At 43.7% G+C, this 14,828-nt stretch overlaps 1 protein-coding gene across 1 annotated transcript; it reads left to right on the plus strand.

Moving 5' to 3' along the window:
• The first annotated feature begins 6,642 nt into the window (after positions 1–6,642).
• Positions 6,643–13,992, plus strand: LOC128688299 (U-scoloptoxin(19)-Tl1a). Its single transcript, XM_053776060.2, has 5 exons — positions 6,643–6,731; positions 7,082–7,158; positions 8,228–8,265; positions 12,578–12,713; positions 13,202–13,992. The coding sequence occupies exons 2-5, from the start codon at positions 7,089–7,091 to the stop codon at positions 13,327–13,329; spliced, it is 372 nt and encodes a 123-aa protein (XP_053632035.2). The 5' UTR covers positions 6,643–6,731; positions 7,082–7,088; the 3' UTR covers positions 13,330–13,992.
• Positions 13,993–14,828: the final 836 nt, after the last annotated feature.

The following is a 14,828-nucleotide window of genomic DNA, read 5'->3' on the forward strand; positions in this document are numbered from 1 at the left end:
TCTTCGTGGAAGCTGACGTCATATATCTCTGATGTTTTTTACCCACATACACACACACACACACACACACACACACACACACACACACACACACACACACACACACACACACACACACACACACACACACACAAGCAGGGATAACAGGGAAGGCACTACAATGGATCAGGGAATACTTGTCAGGAAGACAGCAGCGAGTCATGGTACGTGGCGAGGTGTCAGAGTGGGCACCTGTGACCAGCGGGGTCCCGCAGGGGTCAGTCCTAGGACCAGTGCTGTTTCTGGTATTTGTGAACGACATGACGGAAGGAATAGACTCTGAGGTGTCCCTGTTTGCAGATGACGTGAAGTTGATGAGAAGAATACACTCGATCGAAGACCAGGCAGAACTACAAAGGGATCTGGACAGGCTGCAGAACTGGTCCAGCAATTGGCTCCTGGAGTTCAATCCCACCAAGTGCAAAGTCATGAAGATTGGGGAAGGGCAAAGAAGGCCGCAGACGGAGTACAGTCTAGGGGGTCAGAGACTACAAACCTCACTCAAGGAAAAAGATCTTGGGGTGAGTATAACACCAGGCACATCTCCTGAAGCGCACATCAACCAAATAACTGCTGCAGCATATGGGCGCCTAGCAAACCTCAGAACAGCATTCCGACATCTTAATAAGGAATCGTTCAGGACCCTGTACACCGTATACGTTAGGCCCATATTGGAGTATGCGGCACCAGTTTGGAACCCACACCTAGCCAAGCACGTAAAGAAACTAGAGAAAGTGCAAAGGTTTGCAACAAGACTAGTCCCAGAGCTAAGAGGTATGTCCTACGAGGAGAGGTTAAGGGAAATCAACCTGACGACACTGGAGGACAGGAGAGATAGGGGGGACATGATAACGACATACAAAATACTGAGAGGAATTGACAAGGTGGACAAAAACAGGATGTTCCAGAGATTGGACACAGTAACAAGGGGACACAGTTGGAAGCTAAAGACACAGATGAATCACAGGGATGTTAGGAAGTATTTCTTCAGCCACAGAGTAGTCAGTAAGTGGAATAGTTTGGGAAGCGATGTAGTGGAGGCAGGATCCATACATAGCTTTAAGCAGAGGTACGATAAAGCTCACGGCTCAGGGAGAGTGACCTAGTAGCGATCAGTGAAGAGGCGGGGCCAGGAGCTCGGACTCGACCCCCGCAACCTCAACTAGGTGAGTACAACTAGGTGAGTACACACACACACACACACACACACACACACACACACACACACACACACACACACACACACACACACACTAGAGCTAAGGGGAATGTCCTATGAAGAAAGATTAAGGGAAATCGGCCTGACGACACTGGAGGACAGGAGGGTCAGGGGAGACATGATAACGACATATAAAATACTGCGTGGAATAGACAAGGTGGACAAGGACAGGATGTTCCAGGGAGGGGACACAGAAACAAGAGGCCACAATTGGAAGTTGAAGACACAAATGAGTCAGAGAGATAGTAGGAAGTATTTCTTCAGTCATAGAGTTGTAAGGCAGTGGAATAACCTAGAAAATGACGTAGTGGAGGCAGGAACCATACACAGTTTTAAGACGAGGTTTGATAAAGCTCATGGAGCGGGGAGAGAGAGGGCCTAGTAGCAACCGGTGAAGAGGCGGGGCCAGGAGCTAGGACTCGACCCCTGCAACCACAAATAGGTGAGTACAAATAGGTGAGTACACACACACACACACACACACACACACACACACACACACACACACATAGACAAACACACACACACACACACACACACACACACACACACACACACACACACACACACACACACACACACACACACACACACACACACACATACACACACACAGGAGAGGATGAACCAGCAAGGCTGGACTTAGTATTCACCTTGAGTAGTGCAGATATCGAGAATATCACATGTGAAAGACCCCTTGGGGCCAGTGACCATGTGGTTTAAGCTTCGAATACACAGTAGAGCTACAAGTGGAGGGAGAAGCAGGAAGGCCAGGACGAATGAAGCCAAACTACAAGAAAGGGGACTACACAGGAATGAGGAACTTCCTGAACGGGGTTCAGTGGGACAGAGAACTGGCAGGGAAGCCAGTTAATGAGATGATGGAATATGTAGCAACAAAATGCAAGGAGGCTGAGGAGAGGTTTGTACCCAAGGGTAACAGGAATAATGAAAAAGCCAGGATGAGCCCATGGTTTACCCAAAGGTGCAGGAAGGCAAAAACCAAGTGTACTAGGGAATGGAAGAAATATAGAAGGCAAAGGACCCAGGAGAATAAGGAGAGCAGTCGTAGAGCCAGAAACGAATATGCACAGATAAGAAGGGAGGCCCAAAGACAATATGAAAATGACATAGCAGCGAAAGCCAAATCTGACCCGAAACTGTTGTACAGCCACATCAGGAGGAAAACAACAGTCAAGGACCAGGTAATCAGGCTAAGGAAGGAAGGAGGAGAGACAACAAGAAATGACCGTGAAGTATGTGAGGAACTCAACAAGAGATTCAAAGAAGTGTTCACAGAGGAGACAGAAGGGGCTCCAGAAAGACAGAGAGGTGGGGCACACCACCATGTGCTGGACACAGTGCACACAACCGAGGAAGAAGTGAAGAGGCTTCTGAGTGAGCTAGATAACTCAAAGGCAATGGGGCCGGATAACATCTCCCCATGGGTATTGAGAGAGGGAGCAGAGGCGCTATGTGTACCCCTAACAACAATATTCAATACATCTATCGAAACAGGGAGATTGCCTGAGGCATGGAAGACAGCAAATGTAGTCCCAATCTTTAAAAAAGGAGACAGACATGAAGCATTAAACTACAGACCAGTGTCACTGACATGTATAGTATGCAAAATCATGGAGAAGATTATCAGGAGAAGAGTGGTGGAACACCTAGAAAGGAACGATCTCATCAACAGCAGCCAACATGGTTTCAGGGACGGGAAATCCTGTGTCACAAACCTACTGGAGTTCTATGACATGGTGACAGCAGTAAGACAAGAGAGAGAGGGGTGGGTGGATTGCATTTTCTTGGACTGCAAGAAGGCGTTTGACACAGTTCCACACAAGAGATTGGTGCAAAAACTGGAGGACCAAGCAGGGATAACAGGGAAGGCACTACAATGGATCAGGGAATACTTGTCAGGAAGACAGCAGCGAGTCATGGTACGTGGCGAGGTGTCAGAGTGGGCACCTGTGACCAGCGGGGTCCCACAGGGGTCAGTCCTAGGACCAGTGCTGTTTCTGGTATTTGTGAACGACATGACGGAAGGAATAAACTCTGAGGTGTCCCTGTTTACAAATGACGTGAAGTTGATGAGAAGAATTCACTCGATCGAAGACCAGGCAGAACTACAAAGGGATCTGGACAGGCTGCAGACCTGGTCCAGCAATTGGCTCCTGGAGTTCAATCCCACCAAGTGCAAAGTCATGAAGATTGGGGAAGGGCAAAGAAGACCGCAGACGGAGTACAGTCTACGGGGCAAGAGACTACAAACCTCACTCAAGGAAAAAGATCTTGGGGTGAGTATAACACCAGGCACATCTCCTGAAGCGCACATCAACCAAATAACTGCTGCAGCATATGGGCGCCTAGCAAACCTCAGAACAGCATTCCGACATCTTAATAAAGAATCATTCAGGACCCTGTACACCGTGTACGTTAGGCCTATATTGGAGTATGCGGCACCAGTTTGGAACCCACACCCAGCCAAGCACGTAAAGAAACTAGAGAAAGTGCAAAGGTTTGCAACAAGACTAGTCCCAGAGCTAAGAGGTATGTCCTACGAGGAGAGGTTAAGGGAAATCAACCTGACGACACTGGAGGACAGGAGAGATAGGGGGGACATGATAACGACATACAAAATACTGAGAGGAATTGACAAGGTGGACAAAGACAGGATGTTCCAGAGATTGGACACAGTAACAAGGGGACACAGTTGGAAGTTGAAGACACAGATGAATCACAGGGATGTTAGGAAGTATTTCTTCAACCACAGAGTAGTCAGTAAGTGGAATAGTTTGGGAAGTGATGTAGTGGAGGCAGGATCCATACATAGCTTTAAGCAGAGGTATGATAAAGCTCACGGCTCAGGGAGAGTGACCTAGTAGCGATCAGTGAAGAGGCGGGGCCAGGAGCTCGGACTCGACCCCCGCAACCTCAACTAGGTGAGTACAACTAGGGGAGTACACACACACACACACACAAGGAATAGATGAGTACGCACACAACAACAAATCTACCGAAACAGGTCAACTGCCAGAGGTGTAGAAGACAGCAAATGTAGTCCCAATTTTTAATAAATGATACAAACAGGCAGTATTAAACTACAGATCACGATCACTGACATGTATAGCATGCAAAGTCATGGAGAAGATTATCAGGAGAAGAGTGGTGGAGCACCTAGACAGGAGTGGGCTCACACACAACAACCAGCACGGTTACAGGAATGGAAAATCCTATAACATTGTATGGAGTTCTACGACATTGTAACAGAAGACAGGGGAGAGAGAGCGATGGGTAGATTGCATATTATTGGACTGTACCGCACAAGAAACTGGTTCAAAAGCTAGAGGAGCAGGCAGGAATAACAGGAAAAGTAGTTCAATGGATCAGGGAATACCTGACAAGAAGGAAACAATGAATGATGGTGTGTGACGATGTGTCGGAGTGGGTGCATGTGTCGATTGGGGTTCTTGTATATGTGACTGACATGTCAGATGTGTCCCTGTTCGCAGACAGGCGTGAAACTAATGAGGAAAATACAAGCGGACGAAGATCAGGAAATACTACAAAGGGATCTGGACAGGCTGCAAGCCTGGTCTGACAAATAGCTCCTGGAGTTTAACCCCACCAAGTGCAAAGGCATGAGTTTGAGGAAGGACAAAGAAGACCGCAGACGGAGTACATGCTCGGGGGTCAAAGGCTGTAAACTTCACTCAAGGAAAAAGATCTTGGGGTGAGTATCGTACTGAGCATATCACCTGAGGCGCACATCAGACAAATAACTGCTGCAGCATATGGGTGCCTGGCAAATCTATGAATAGCGTTTCGGCATCTAAGTAAGGAACCATTCAAGACACTGTACACCGTGTATGTCAGGCCCATATTGAAGTACGTAGTACCAGTATGGAACCCACACCTGGTCAAGCACATCAAGAAATTTGAGAAATTTCAAAAGTTTGCAAGAGGACTAGTTCCGGAAGTAAGGACACCTGAGGACGGGAGGGATGTAAGGGGACATGATAACGATGTATAAAATACTGAGAGGAATTGACAAGGTGAACAAGGCAAGAATGTTTCAGAGATGGCAAACAGAAACAGAACACACTTGGAAGGTGAAAATTCAGTGAGTCATAAGGATGTTAGGAAATATTTCTTCCGCCTTAGAAATGCCAAAAGTAAAGGCAGAATCCATATAGAGCTTTAGGAAGAGGTACGATAAGATTCTTGAAGCTGGGAGAGAGTAGCGACCAGCGGAGGCGAGGTCAGCTGTGAATCGACCCCTGCAACCACATATCCCCTCAAGGGGGGTTCCTTGATGCTGTTGAGGAGCTCTTGATCTAGGGAATTGGATCTGTGCTCCAGTTCCCTGAATTAAGCCTGAATTCCTTACATCCCCACCCCTACAGGTGCTGTATAATCGTACGGGTTTAGCGCTCCCCCATGATTATGATGCAACCACATATACTAGGTAAGTACGCACACGCACACCTAGTAGCGACCAGTGAAGAGGCGGGGCCAGGAGCTTTGAATCGATCCCTGCAACCACAATTAGGTGAGCACATACACACACACAAGTGCAAAGGTTTGCAACGAGGTTAATTCCGGAGCTCAGGGTAATGCTCTACGAAGAAAAGTTGAGGGAAATCGGCCTGACGACACTGGAGGAAAGAAGGCTTAGGGGAGACATGATAACGACATACGGGATATTGCGTGGAATAGATAAAGTGGACAGAGACAGGACGTTCCAGAGATGGAACACAGAAACAAGAGGTCACAGTTGGAAGCTGAAGACCCAGATGAATCAAAGGGATGTTAGGAAGTGTTTCTTTAGTCATAGAGTTGTCAGGAAGTGGAATAGTCTAGCAAGTGATGTAATGGAGGCAGGAATCATACATAGCTTTAAGATGAGGTATGATAAAGCTCATGGAGCAGGGAGAGAGAGGACCTAGTAGCGTTCAGTGAAGAGGTGGGGCCAGGAGCTGAGTCTCGACCCCTGCAACCACAATTAGGTGAGTACATACTGGACAGCACGAACTTATCTGCTCCTGTAACTACAAGTTATTACAAACGGGCTGCCACAGAAATATATCTACAATCATACGGGACATAACCAGAAAGCTGAACTACACTCAAGGCTACGCTGACGCAGCCATCCTTCACAACTCCTGTATGTTATTTCCAGCCTAACCCGTGGAAGCCAAGTATTGTACCAGGTGTGCAAGTCATGTCTACCCGGCGTTATTGGAAATAAAAAAAAAATAATTCAACCTGAGTGACGTCAAAGAATAGAAGTTTGTAAACACTAATAAGAGGTTTTCAAAGAACTTCTGATATATCACCTGGCGAGACGTGTCACCTCTACCTGGCATCACCATAAATACGAGTGTCGACTACAATGTGTCAGCAGTCACCATTATCCTGGGGTTCACGTAAAATTGTTACTCCTTTGTCTTCAACATTTCACTGTGAGGTAAGTATTGTTATCAACGTGTTATATGATAGAGAGAAAACACAATTTCTAAATGGTGTGTGGAATGAACTAGTTATTATTATGGGATGAAACTATGCTTAACATGAAAGTTTATGCTTATATCAGTGTTATTGAGGTTTTCCCCAGTGGCGACCCTCAAGGGAGGTTCCTTGACGCTGGTGAGGGGTTCTTGATCTAGGGAATTGGATCTGTGCTCCGGTTCCCTTAATTGAGCCTGAATACCTTCCATTCCCCCCATGCGCTGTATAATCCTACGGGTCTAGCGCTCCCCCATGATTATAATAATTCCCCAGTGGCGACGCAAGTTTAATTTTTGTTAATGTTTACAGGATCAAGATGAGGGTTGAGAAAAGTGTGTTAATGACAGTGTTCACTGGTGCCTCTCTGCTCCTCTGTCTCCTCGTTGGTGAGTACAGTGACGGTACCGAATGTTTTCTTCACTAGTGAATTAGAATATTGTATCCGACGCCTCGAAATTATACTAGTTACCCTCCAAATTCAACACGGCAAACCTCTTACCCAGGGGCTGCATAACCCCTACGGGTTTAGAGATTCCCCATGACTACACTAATAATGCATGTCCTTTTAATCCGGGCAGTCAATGCCTGAACCGTCTGGTGTGTAGTTAAACAAGAGATCTATTGCAACACTGGGTGAGGCTTCACCAAGAACTGAATGTCTTCCATCTTCCCTCCCAACAAACTGTATAATCCCTATGAGGTTTAGCGCTCCCCTATGATAATGATTATAATAATTCACTTAGGAAGGGTCACCTTGTTATTGTACACAACACTGTACACTCAAGTGTAGCCCTGATTCGCACCAGCACTGTTAATTACACTGATTTGAACGTTTCATGGTTTTCTTCCACAACCTCATTGCCAGACGTATCACTGACTTTTTTTTTTATTTTTAATGTGTAGACAGGTAAAAAAAATGTACGTCAAAATAACTTAATCGAACGCATCCCAGCCTAACCTAAAATAACTTAAAGGAACGGTGTTTGTAAGGTTCCAGGAAGCGTTAGAAAATTGACGTTATACACTAGGAAAGGAAATTAATGGAATTAAATAAGCCGCAGTTGCCATGTGTCTTAAGATAGATTACTTCATATCATGACATTGTGTAAGTACACCGATACTTTGATAATTATTTTAAGAATGAAAGTTTTCTTGACTGGTAATGAACAGGCGACGAGCTGTCTTAAGGAGGCTCGTATAGTCAATTCGCTTTCAACCCCCATTAACCAACCACCCCATTAGGTAGTGATCCTTTTTTTTTAAGGAGAGAAAAACCGAAGCAGTGGATGCTTCATTAACCAGTTAATGATGATAATTTAATTAAGACCTGAGCCAGAATACGCTTATCCTTTTTATCCTGACATATGAATCACCACCATTGATGCACTTGTCCTGTTTTTTGATATATCAACCATCATCAGTGAGGGAGAGTAAAGTGCTTGTGTGTTGTTACAGGTGAGGGAGCTGCCCAGGAGGCTGGGGAGAGTATCAAGGTAAGATCCTTCAGCTGGTGTTGATACTAGTGAAGGGCTCTTGATTCGAATGGGGATATTTTCTCAATCCTTGAATCATATCTCATTATCTCCCATTCCCTAAGAGTTTAACGCCTCCTACATGAATATAAGTGCTCTGTGACTGACATATAGGCTTAACATTCTTCTGGTCCTTCCACTGTCCTTGACTGTCGCTGACTGTCCTTGACTCTCTCATTATATAAACTGCACAGTAAGTGGAACACTCAAGGCTGGACTAAAGCTGTATAGCCCTTGTGGCTTAGCGCTTCTTTTTGATTATAATAATAATAATGGACTAATGCAAGTCTTCCTACTTTCAAGTCTCTCCCTTGAAAGCCAAGTATTGTACCACGTCTTAAAAAAGGCAATAAAACTACATCTGACTTCACTGACGTGTTAAGAACAAAAATTTGTCAACACAGACTTTAAGACACATATGTTACCTCCGTCTTCTAATATATTAATTTTTCAATTATAATCTACCTTGTCCATAATTACTATCGCATTTACTTTGTCTGTTTCGTAAGGTGAAGTCCAGGATCTTTCCTTAATTCATGGTATAACTTAACAAATCTTTGACAATTGTGTTGCAGAGGTCTGACCTCTGCAACACAATTGTCATTAAACCCACAACACTCGACTAACACCCAAGTACCTATTCACTGCCAGGTGAACGGAGACAGCAGATATATTGAGATTCACCTAGGTACCTATTTACTAGACTAACAGAGGCAGCAGACGTAAAGAAACTATCATTCTGGTACCAGTTTATTGCTAGGTGGAAATAAATGGTATAAAATACCGACACAGTGGAAATATAAACACACATGCAGTATAATGTGATACTTTGACAACGTTTCGCCCACACAGGACTTGAAAAAGCCCAGTGTGTGGGCGAAACGTTGTCAATAAAGGATCACATTATACTTCATATGTGTTTATATTTCTTACTGCTAGGTGAACAGAGGCAGCTGGTATAAGACTAATTGGTTCTCAGGAGACGTGTGCCTGTAAAATTTTGGTAAAAAATTTGGTATACATGAAGTTTTCACAGTGTTGTCTTGCTGGAATTTAATCATCAAAATTATACATACTCGTATATTTGAACTAATTCTTAATTTTATTGATAAGATTACAAAGGTAAATACTACACTGATATTTTTCGAACGAGGCTCAGGTTTGTGGATATATACATATGCAGTTGAAAAGTTTCGCTAATGGTCGAAACGTCCCAAACGCATGTGCACTAGGGTAAAGAAACTTTTCTGACGGTCAAACAAGGTTATACAGTATACTGTACACCGAGGTATGTGTGTGTTTGTTTCAGTGTCTCAGCGTATACACACTGAAAGTTTACGTAAATCCCTATTTTAGTGATTAAAGTATTCTTGACAGGTGGTCAATAGGTTATACGCAGCCTTAATGGCTCTCGTGTACTTCATACACCTGAAACCACTTATGCTCTGCTTCAATCACTTAATTTTTTTGTTTCAGTACCTTTCTATCACTATTTTTTGCTTTTATATCACTCATTGTCTTGTTTTGTCTTCATTCCTCTCAGCTTTAACAACTCATGTGTTCCATATTGCGTCTTTTTTATATATACAGTGGTCCCCCGCTTTTCGTAGTTCCCGGCAATCGTAAAATTCGCCAATCATAGAGGTATTTTCGTATAAACATGGACTCGCTTTTCATAGGTTGACTCGCGAGTCGTAGTTCGTCTGGGACGCGTACCCACGGCGTGAGCCAGGGCGGCAGCCAGTCTGGCATTGTTTACCAGTGAGCGAAGGTCCCCTCACATGCTCCAGCGAAATATTTCATAATATTCCATTTATTTTAGTGCTTGCAAGTACTAAATAAGCTACCATGGCTCCAAAGAAAGCTCCTAGTGCCAAGCCTGTGGTAAAGAAGGTGAGAAATACGATTGAATTTAAGAAAACCATCATTGAACAATATGAAAGTGGTAAAAGTGTGGCCGAACTGTCAAGGATGTATAAAAAACCCTACACAACCTTATGTTCCATAGTGGCCAAGAAAAATGAAATAAAGGATGCTGTTGCTGCAAAGGGAGTAACTATGCTGACAAAAATGAGATCACCAGTACTGGAAAAGGTTGAGAAGTTATTATTGGTATGGATAAATGAGAAACAATTAGCAGGAGATACTCTTATGACTTCGTTTATTTGTGAAAAGGCTAGGCAGTTGCATGAAGATTTGGTAAAGAAATTGCTTGCAAATAGTGGTGAAGTGAGTGAATTTAAGACCAGCAAAGGCTGGTTTGAGAGATTTAAGAACCGTACTGGCATACACAGTGTGGTAAGGCATGGTGAGGCTGCCAGTTCGGACCACAAGGCGGCTGAAAAATATGTGCATGAATTCCAGGAGTACATAAACAGTGAAGGACTGAAACCTGAACAAGTGTTCAATTGTGACGAAACAGGCCTCTTTTGGAAGAAAATGCCAAAGAGGACCTTCATTACACAAGAGGAAAAGGCAATGCCAGGACACAAGCCTATGAAAGACAGGCTGACACTAATGTTCTGTGCTAATGCTAGTGGGGACTTCAAAGTGAAGCCATTACTAGTGTACCATTCTGAAAATCCCAGAGTGTTCAGGAAAAACAATGTTATGAAGAGTAAATTGTGTGTGTTTGGGAAATTTTCGTAGAGTGGTTCAATGAAGTGTTTGGCCCTAGTGTGAAGGAGTATCTCCTGGAAAAGAAATTGGATCTCAAGTGCGTGCTAGTAATAGACAATGCACCTGCTCATCCTCCAAACTTGGATGACCTAATTTTCGAGGAGTTTGGGTTCATCACAGTAAAGTTCTTGCCCCCGAATACCACTCCTCTCCTCCAACCCATGGACCAGCAGGTTACTGCAAACTTTTAAAAGCTCTACACAAAAGCAATGTTTCACAGGTGCTTGATTGTGACCACAGACTCTCACTTGACCCTAAGGGAATTTTGGAGAGAACACTTCAGCATCCTCCACTGCATAACCCTTATAGGTATGGCTTGGGAGGGAGTGACTACCAGGACTTTGAACTCTGCCTGGAGAAAATTGTGGCCAGATTGTGTCGACAAGAGGGATTTTGAAGGATTTGGGACTGACCCTAATGAGCCTATGTCTGTTGTAAAATCAATTGTGGCACTGGGGAGTTCCATGGGGTTAGATGTGAGTTTGGAGGATGTGGAAGAATTGGTGGAAGACCACAATGAAGAGCTCACCACTGAGGAACTGCAAGAGCTTCAGCAGGAAGAGCAACACATTGCAGCTCAGAATCTTGCTGCAGAGGAGGAGGAAGAGAGATGGAAGAAGGTGCCTTTTGCAGAAATTAGAGATTTTTACTATGTGGGGTAAGATGGAAAGCTTTATGGAGAAACATCACCCTAACAAGGTTGTTGCAAGCCAGGTTGGCAACATGTACAGTGACAAAGTCTTGGGCCATTTTAGGGAAGTGTTAAAGAGACGCCAGAAACAGAGCTCTCTCCACAGTTATTTTGTGAGACAGGACTCCAGTGACTCTTAAGGTGGTCCTAGTGGCATTAAGAAACAGAGAAGAGAATCAACCTCAGAAAAGCAAATGGTACCTGAGGTGTTGATGGAAGGGGATTCCCCTTCGAAACTATAAACAATCCACTCTCTCTCCTCCTCCAGTCTCCCATACACTAAGAAGAATCTCCAATAAAGGTAAGTGTTATGCTGTTAATGTTTCATTCATCATTTCCCATTGTATTGTTTATGTACTACATGTATATTTCATGTTAAAAATTTTTTTGTTTTAATACTTCTGGGTGTCAGGAACGGATAAATTGTATTTACATTATTTCTTATGGGGAAAATTGATTCGTAAATCGTAAATTTCGTTTATAGTAACGGCTCCAGGAACGGATTAATTACGAACAACGAGGGACCACTGTATATACTTTTTGATTTTCCCCTCATCAGTTTCTCTTGGCACTTCACCTCCCGTTTTCTTCTGTCGACACCACCCACTCGTTTTCCTTCGGCTTAAATTATTTTATTTTTCTTGGCAGTTACCATCACCTGTTTTCTCTTTACACATCCCATCCCCTCTCCCTTCAAGCAGTACTTTGATGCCGGTGAAGGGCTCTTGATTTATGGAATTGAAATTACTTTACCTTTCCTAAGATGAACCATGATTACCTCCCATTCCTGGGTGCTGCATGATCCTTACGGATTTAACGTTTTTTTTTGTTCAATTAATGTGGAAATAATTAAAGTTCCCCATTTTCTCTTAATATCTCACTTTTTTTTCTGCGTCTCCATAGTTCCGGCCAGAGGATCCATGCTCGGCGGAAGGTGGGATCTGTGGTCTGGGTACTGCCTGCCCGGTTGAGCTGCGACATCCGGAGAAGGGACTGTGTCCAGCCCAGCAGGGTCTGGGCGCAGAGTGCTGCTACGGGGGTGAGTACGAACCTTGACTGGAAATTTGGGACCCTGATGGAAATAAGTCGAATAATTTTATCATTCAGTCTCTCTCAAAGTGGAAAACTACTGATACACGTAATATTCTTTAACAATAATAAAAAAAAAGTATCCTTTCGTGTGCATAGCTTCCCTGCTCACGTTACTTGGTTCTTCCTGTGTGAGAGGTCACCCTGAGAGATGGTAATTTCCACATAGCAGTAACTCCAACTCTGCTAGAGAGAAATCTGAAACTACGATAGCAGCTATCAGTCCGAGTCTCCCACCTCAGGCTGATAGATTTCATTACGTCATCTATTTTAAAACCGATCCCGTGTCATGAAATATGACTGGGAAACATTGCTGATGAACTCCTAATTTATGGAATTATAAAACATTTTTATGATTTAGCTATTGCAATGTAGCAGCATATTGTTGGTGCAGTTACTGTATTTTTAATTAAAATAAATGTCTGTCTCCCTCCACAGTGCCAGACAACATAATCGTGTGCAGGGAACGTGGGGGAGATTGTGTCCCTGAAAGCGTCTGTGGTAGAGCCCCAAGGGACCTCAAGGGAGAGTGCGGCCTTGGTGAAGTTTGCTGTATCTTCCTCTAGTTGTCACAACGTCTGTGAGCTTCTCTGAGAGTCTTCTAATGATCAGGATTGTTGCTAAATGTGTTTGTAAGCTGTGATTGTGGCTGAATGTGTGTAGGCAAACTATGGTTGTCGCAGAATGTGTGTAGGGAAACTGTGGTTGTTGCTGATTGTTCATGTGTGTAGGTAAACATTACTTGTGGCCATAGGATGAAACGTAAAATAAAAGTTCGTCCATGGTTAGTGTTTTTGAGTTATTATCTTGTTTACGTCTGTGTGTGTGCCACTGGTCCCAGCGGATGCGGTTTTCCGCTCCAGCGCCTGACCACTATCCACTGAGGAATTTTTAGAATGTCCGGAAGCTGCGTGGGCATCTATTCTAGCCAAGTACTGTTACGTCTAGTGATCTTTTCCCATCTGGATCCTTCGTGGATGATACAGGTAAAGAGGAGAGCAACATCTGCCTTTCCAATTCCTTGCCACTGAGAGGTATTTAAGGGTCGGCCAGGAATATCCTCTCTCGTTAAGTCTGCCTTGTGGTATTTCCATGAATTACCAATTCCCAGGTCGTCCTCTGCCAATGAACATTTTTCTTTTTATCATAACCTAAAATGAAAGAGGTTTAAAATGACTACATCTTCAGTTCATATTATTTCTTTTACGAAATGAAGTTGTCCCCAGCAATATGTATCTTTTATTTTCCATCAAAATTAACATAGCAAACAAGCCTAACCCAGGTAAAATGTACGTAAAATAAAAAAAATCCACTTTACCAAAAATTCTATTATAAATTTAGTAATCAACACTTTCTTCAATAGTAAGACATTCTGATGTTGAGGTGAGCCTCACGCTCCTTCATTAGGGGTTGCCTTAATAATGGTATGGGGCTCTTGAGCCGAGAAACGGGAGCTGTTATGTCCTTGAGTGTATCGTGTTATTGCATCTTGGGCTTACCCAGATGCGAGGCCTAACCAATATTTTGCTAACAAACCATACCTTACTAACTAACATATTGTTAATGTGTCCCTTTGGGCTTGTTTACATCGCAAAACTGTGAAGGATGAGTCAGGTGTCATAACTCACTTGTGGAAACAGTGCTGTATGACCCTAGTGGGTTTAGCGCTTCTATTTTGATTATAATAATACGTAATCAGTTGTGGAAGAAAGTTTTTGACACTTCATGTAGAGCAGAAGTGATATATGTTAACTTACAGTAAATAGAAAAGTAATGACCATTGTAATGAGTGAATTAACGTGGCTTGTAACGATAATGGTGACTTGATGACCAAGTTACCTGCCAGGACTGTTAGATCTATGAATGCTGACCCTCGAGGAAGCTTCCTTGTCCCTGGTGAGGGGCTCTTGATCTAGGCAATTGGATCTGTGCTCTGGTTCCCTGAATTAAGCCGGAATACCTTGAATCCAACCCCCACAGGCCCTGTATACTCCTACGAGTTTGGCGCTTCCCCCTTGATTATAATACGAATGCAGACATATTTTACCGGTCAGTTATCACATCC

The sequence above is a fragment of the Cherax quadricarinatus genome, chromosome 19, assembly GCF_038502225.1.
Source record: "Cherax quadricarinatus isolate ZL_2023a chromosome 19, ASM3850222v1, whole genome shotgun sequence".
Classification (NCBI taxonomy): domain Eukaryota; kingdom Metazoa; phylum Arthropoda; class Malacostraca; order Decapoda; family Parastacidae; genus Cherax; species Cherax quadricarinatus.

Coding starts and splice junctions, on each gene's coding strand:
- LOC128688299 (XM_053776060.2), top strand. CDS start 7,089: ATGAGGGTTGAGAAAAGTGTGTTAATGACAGTGTTCACTGGTGCCTCT. Junction 8,266..12,577: donor AGGCTGGGGAGAGTATCAAG/GTAAGATCCTTC, acceptor GCGTCTCCATAG/TTCCGGCCAGAGGATCCATG. Junction 12,714..13,201: donor CGCAGAGTGCTGCTACGGGG/GTGAGTACGAAC, acceptor CTCCCTCCACAG/TGCCAGACAACATAATCGTG.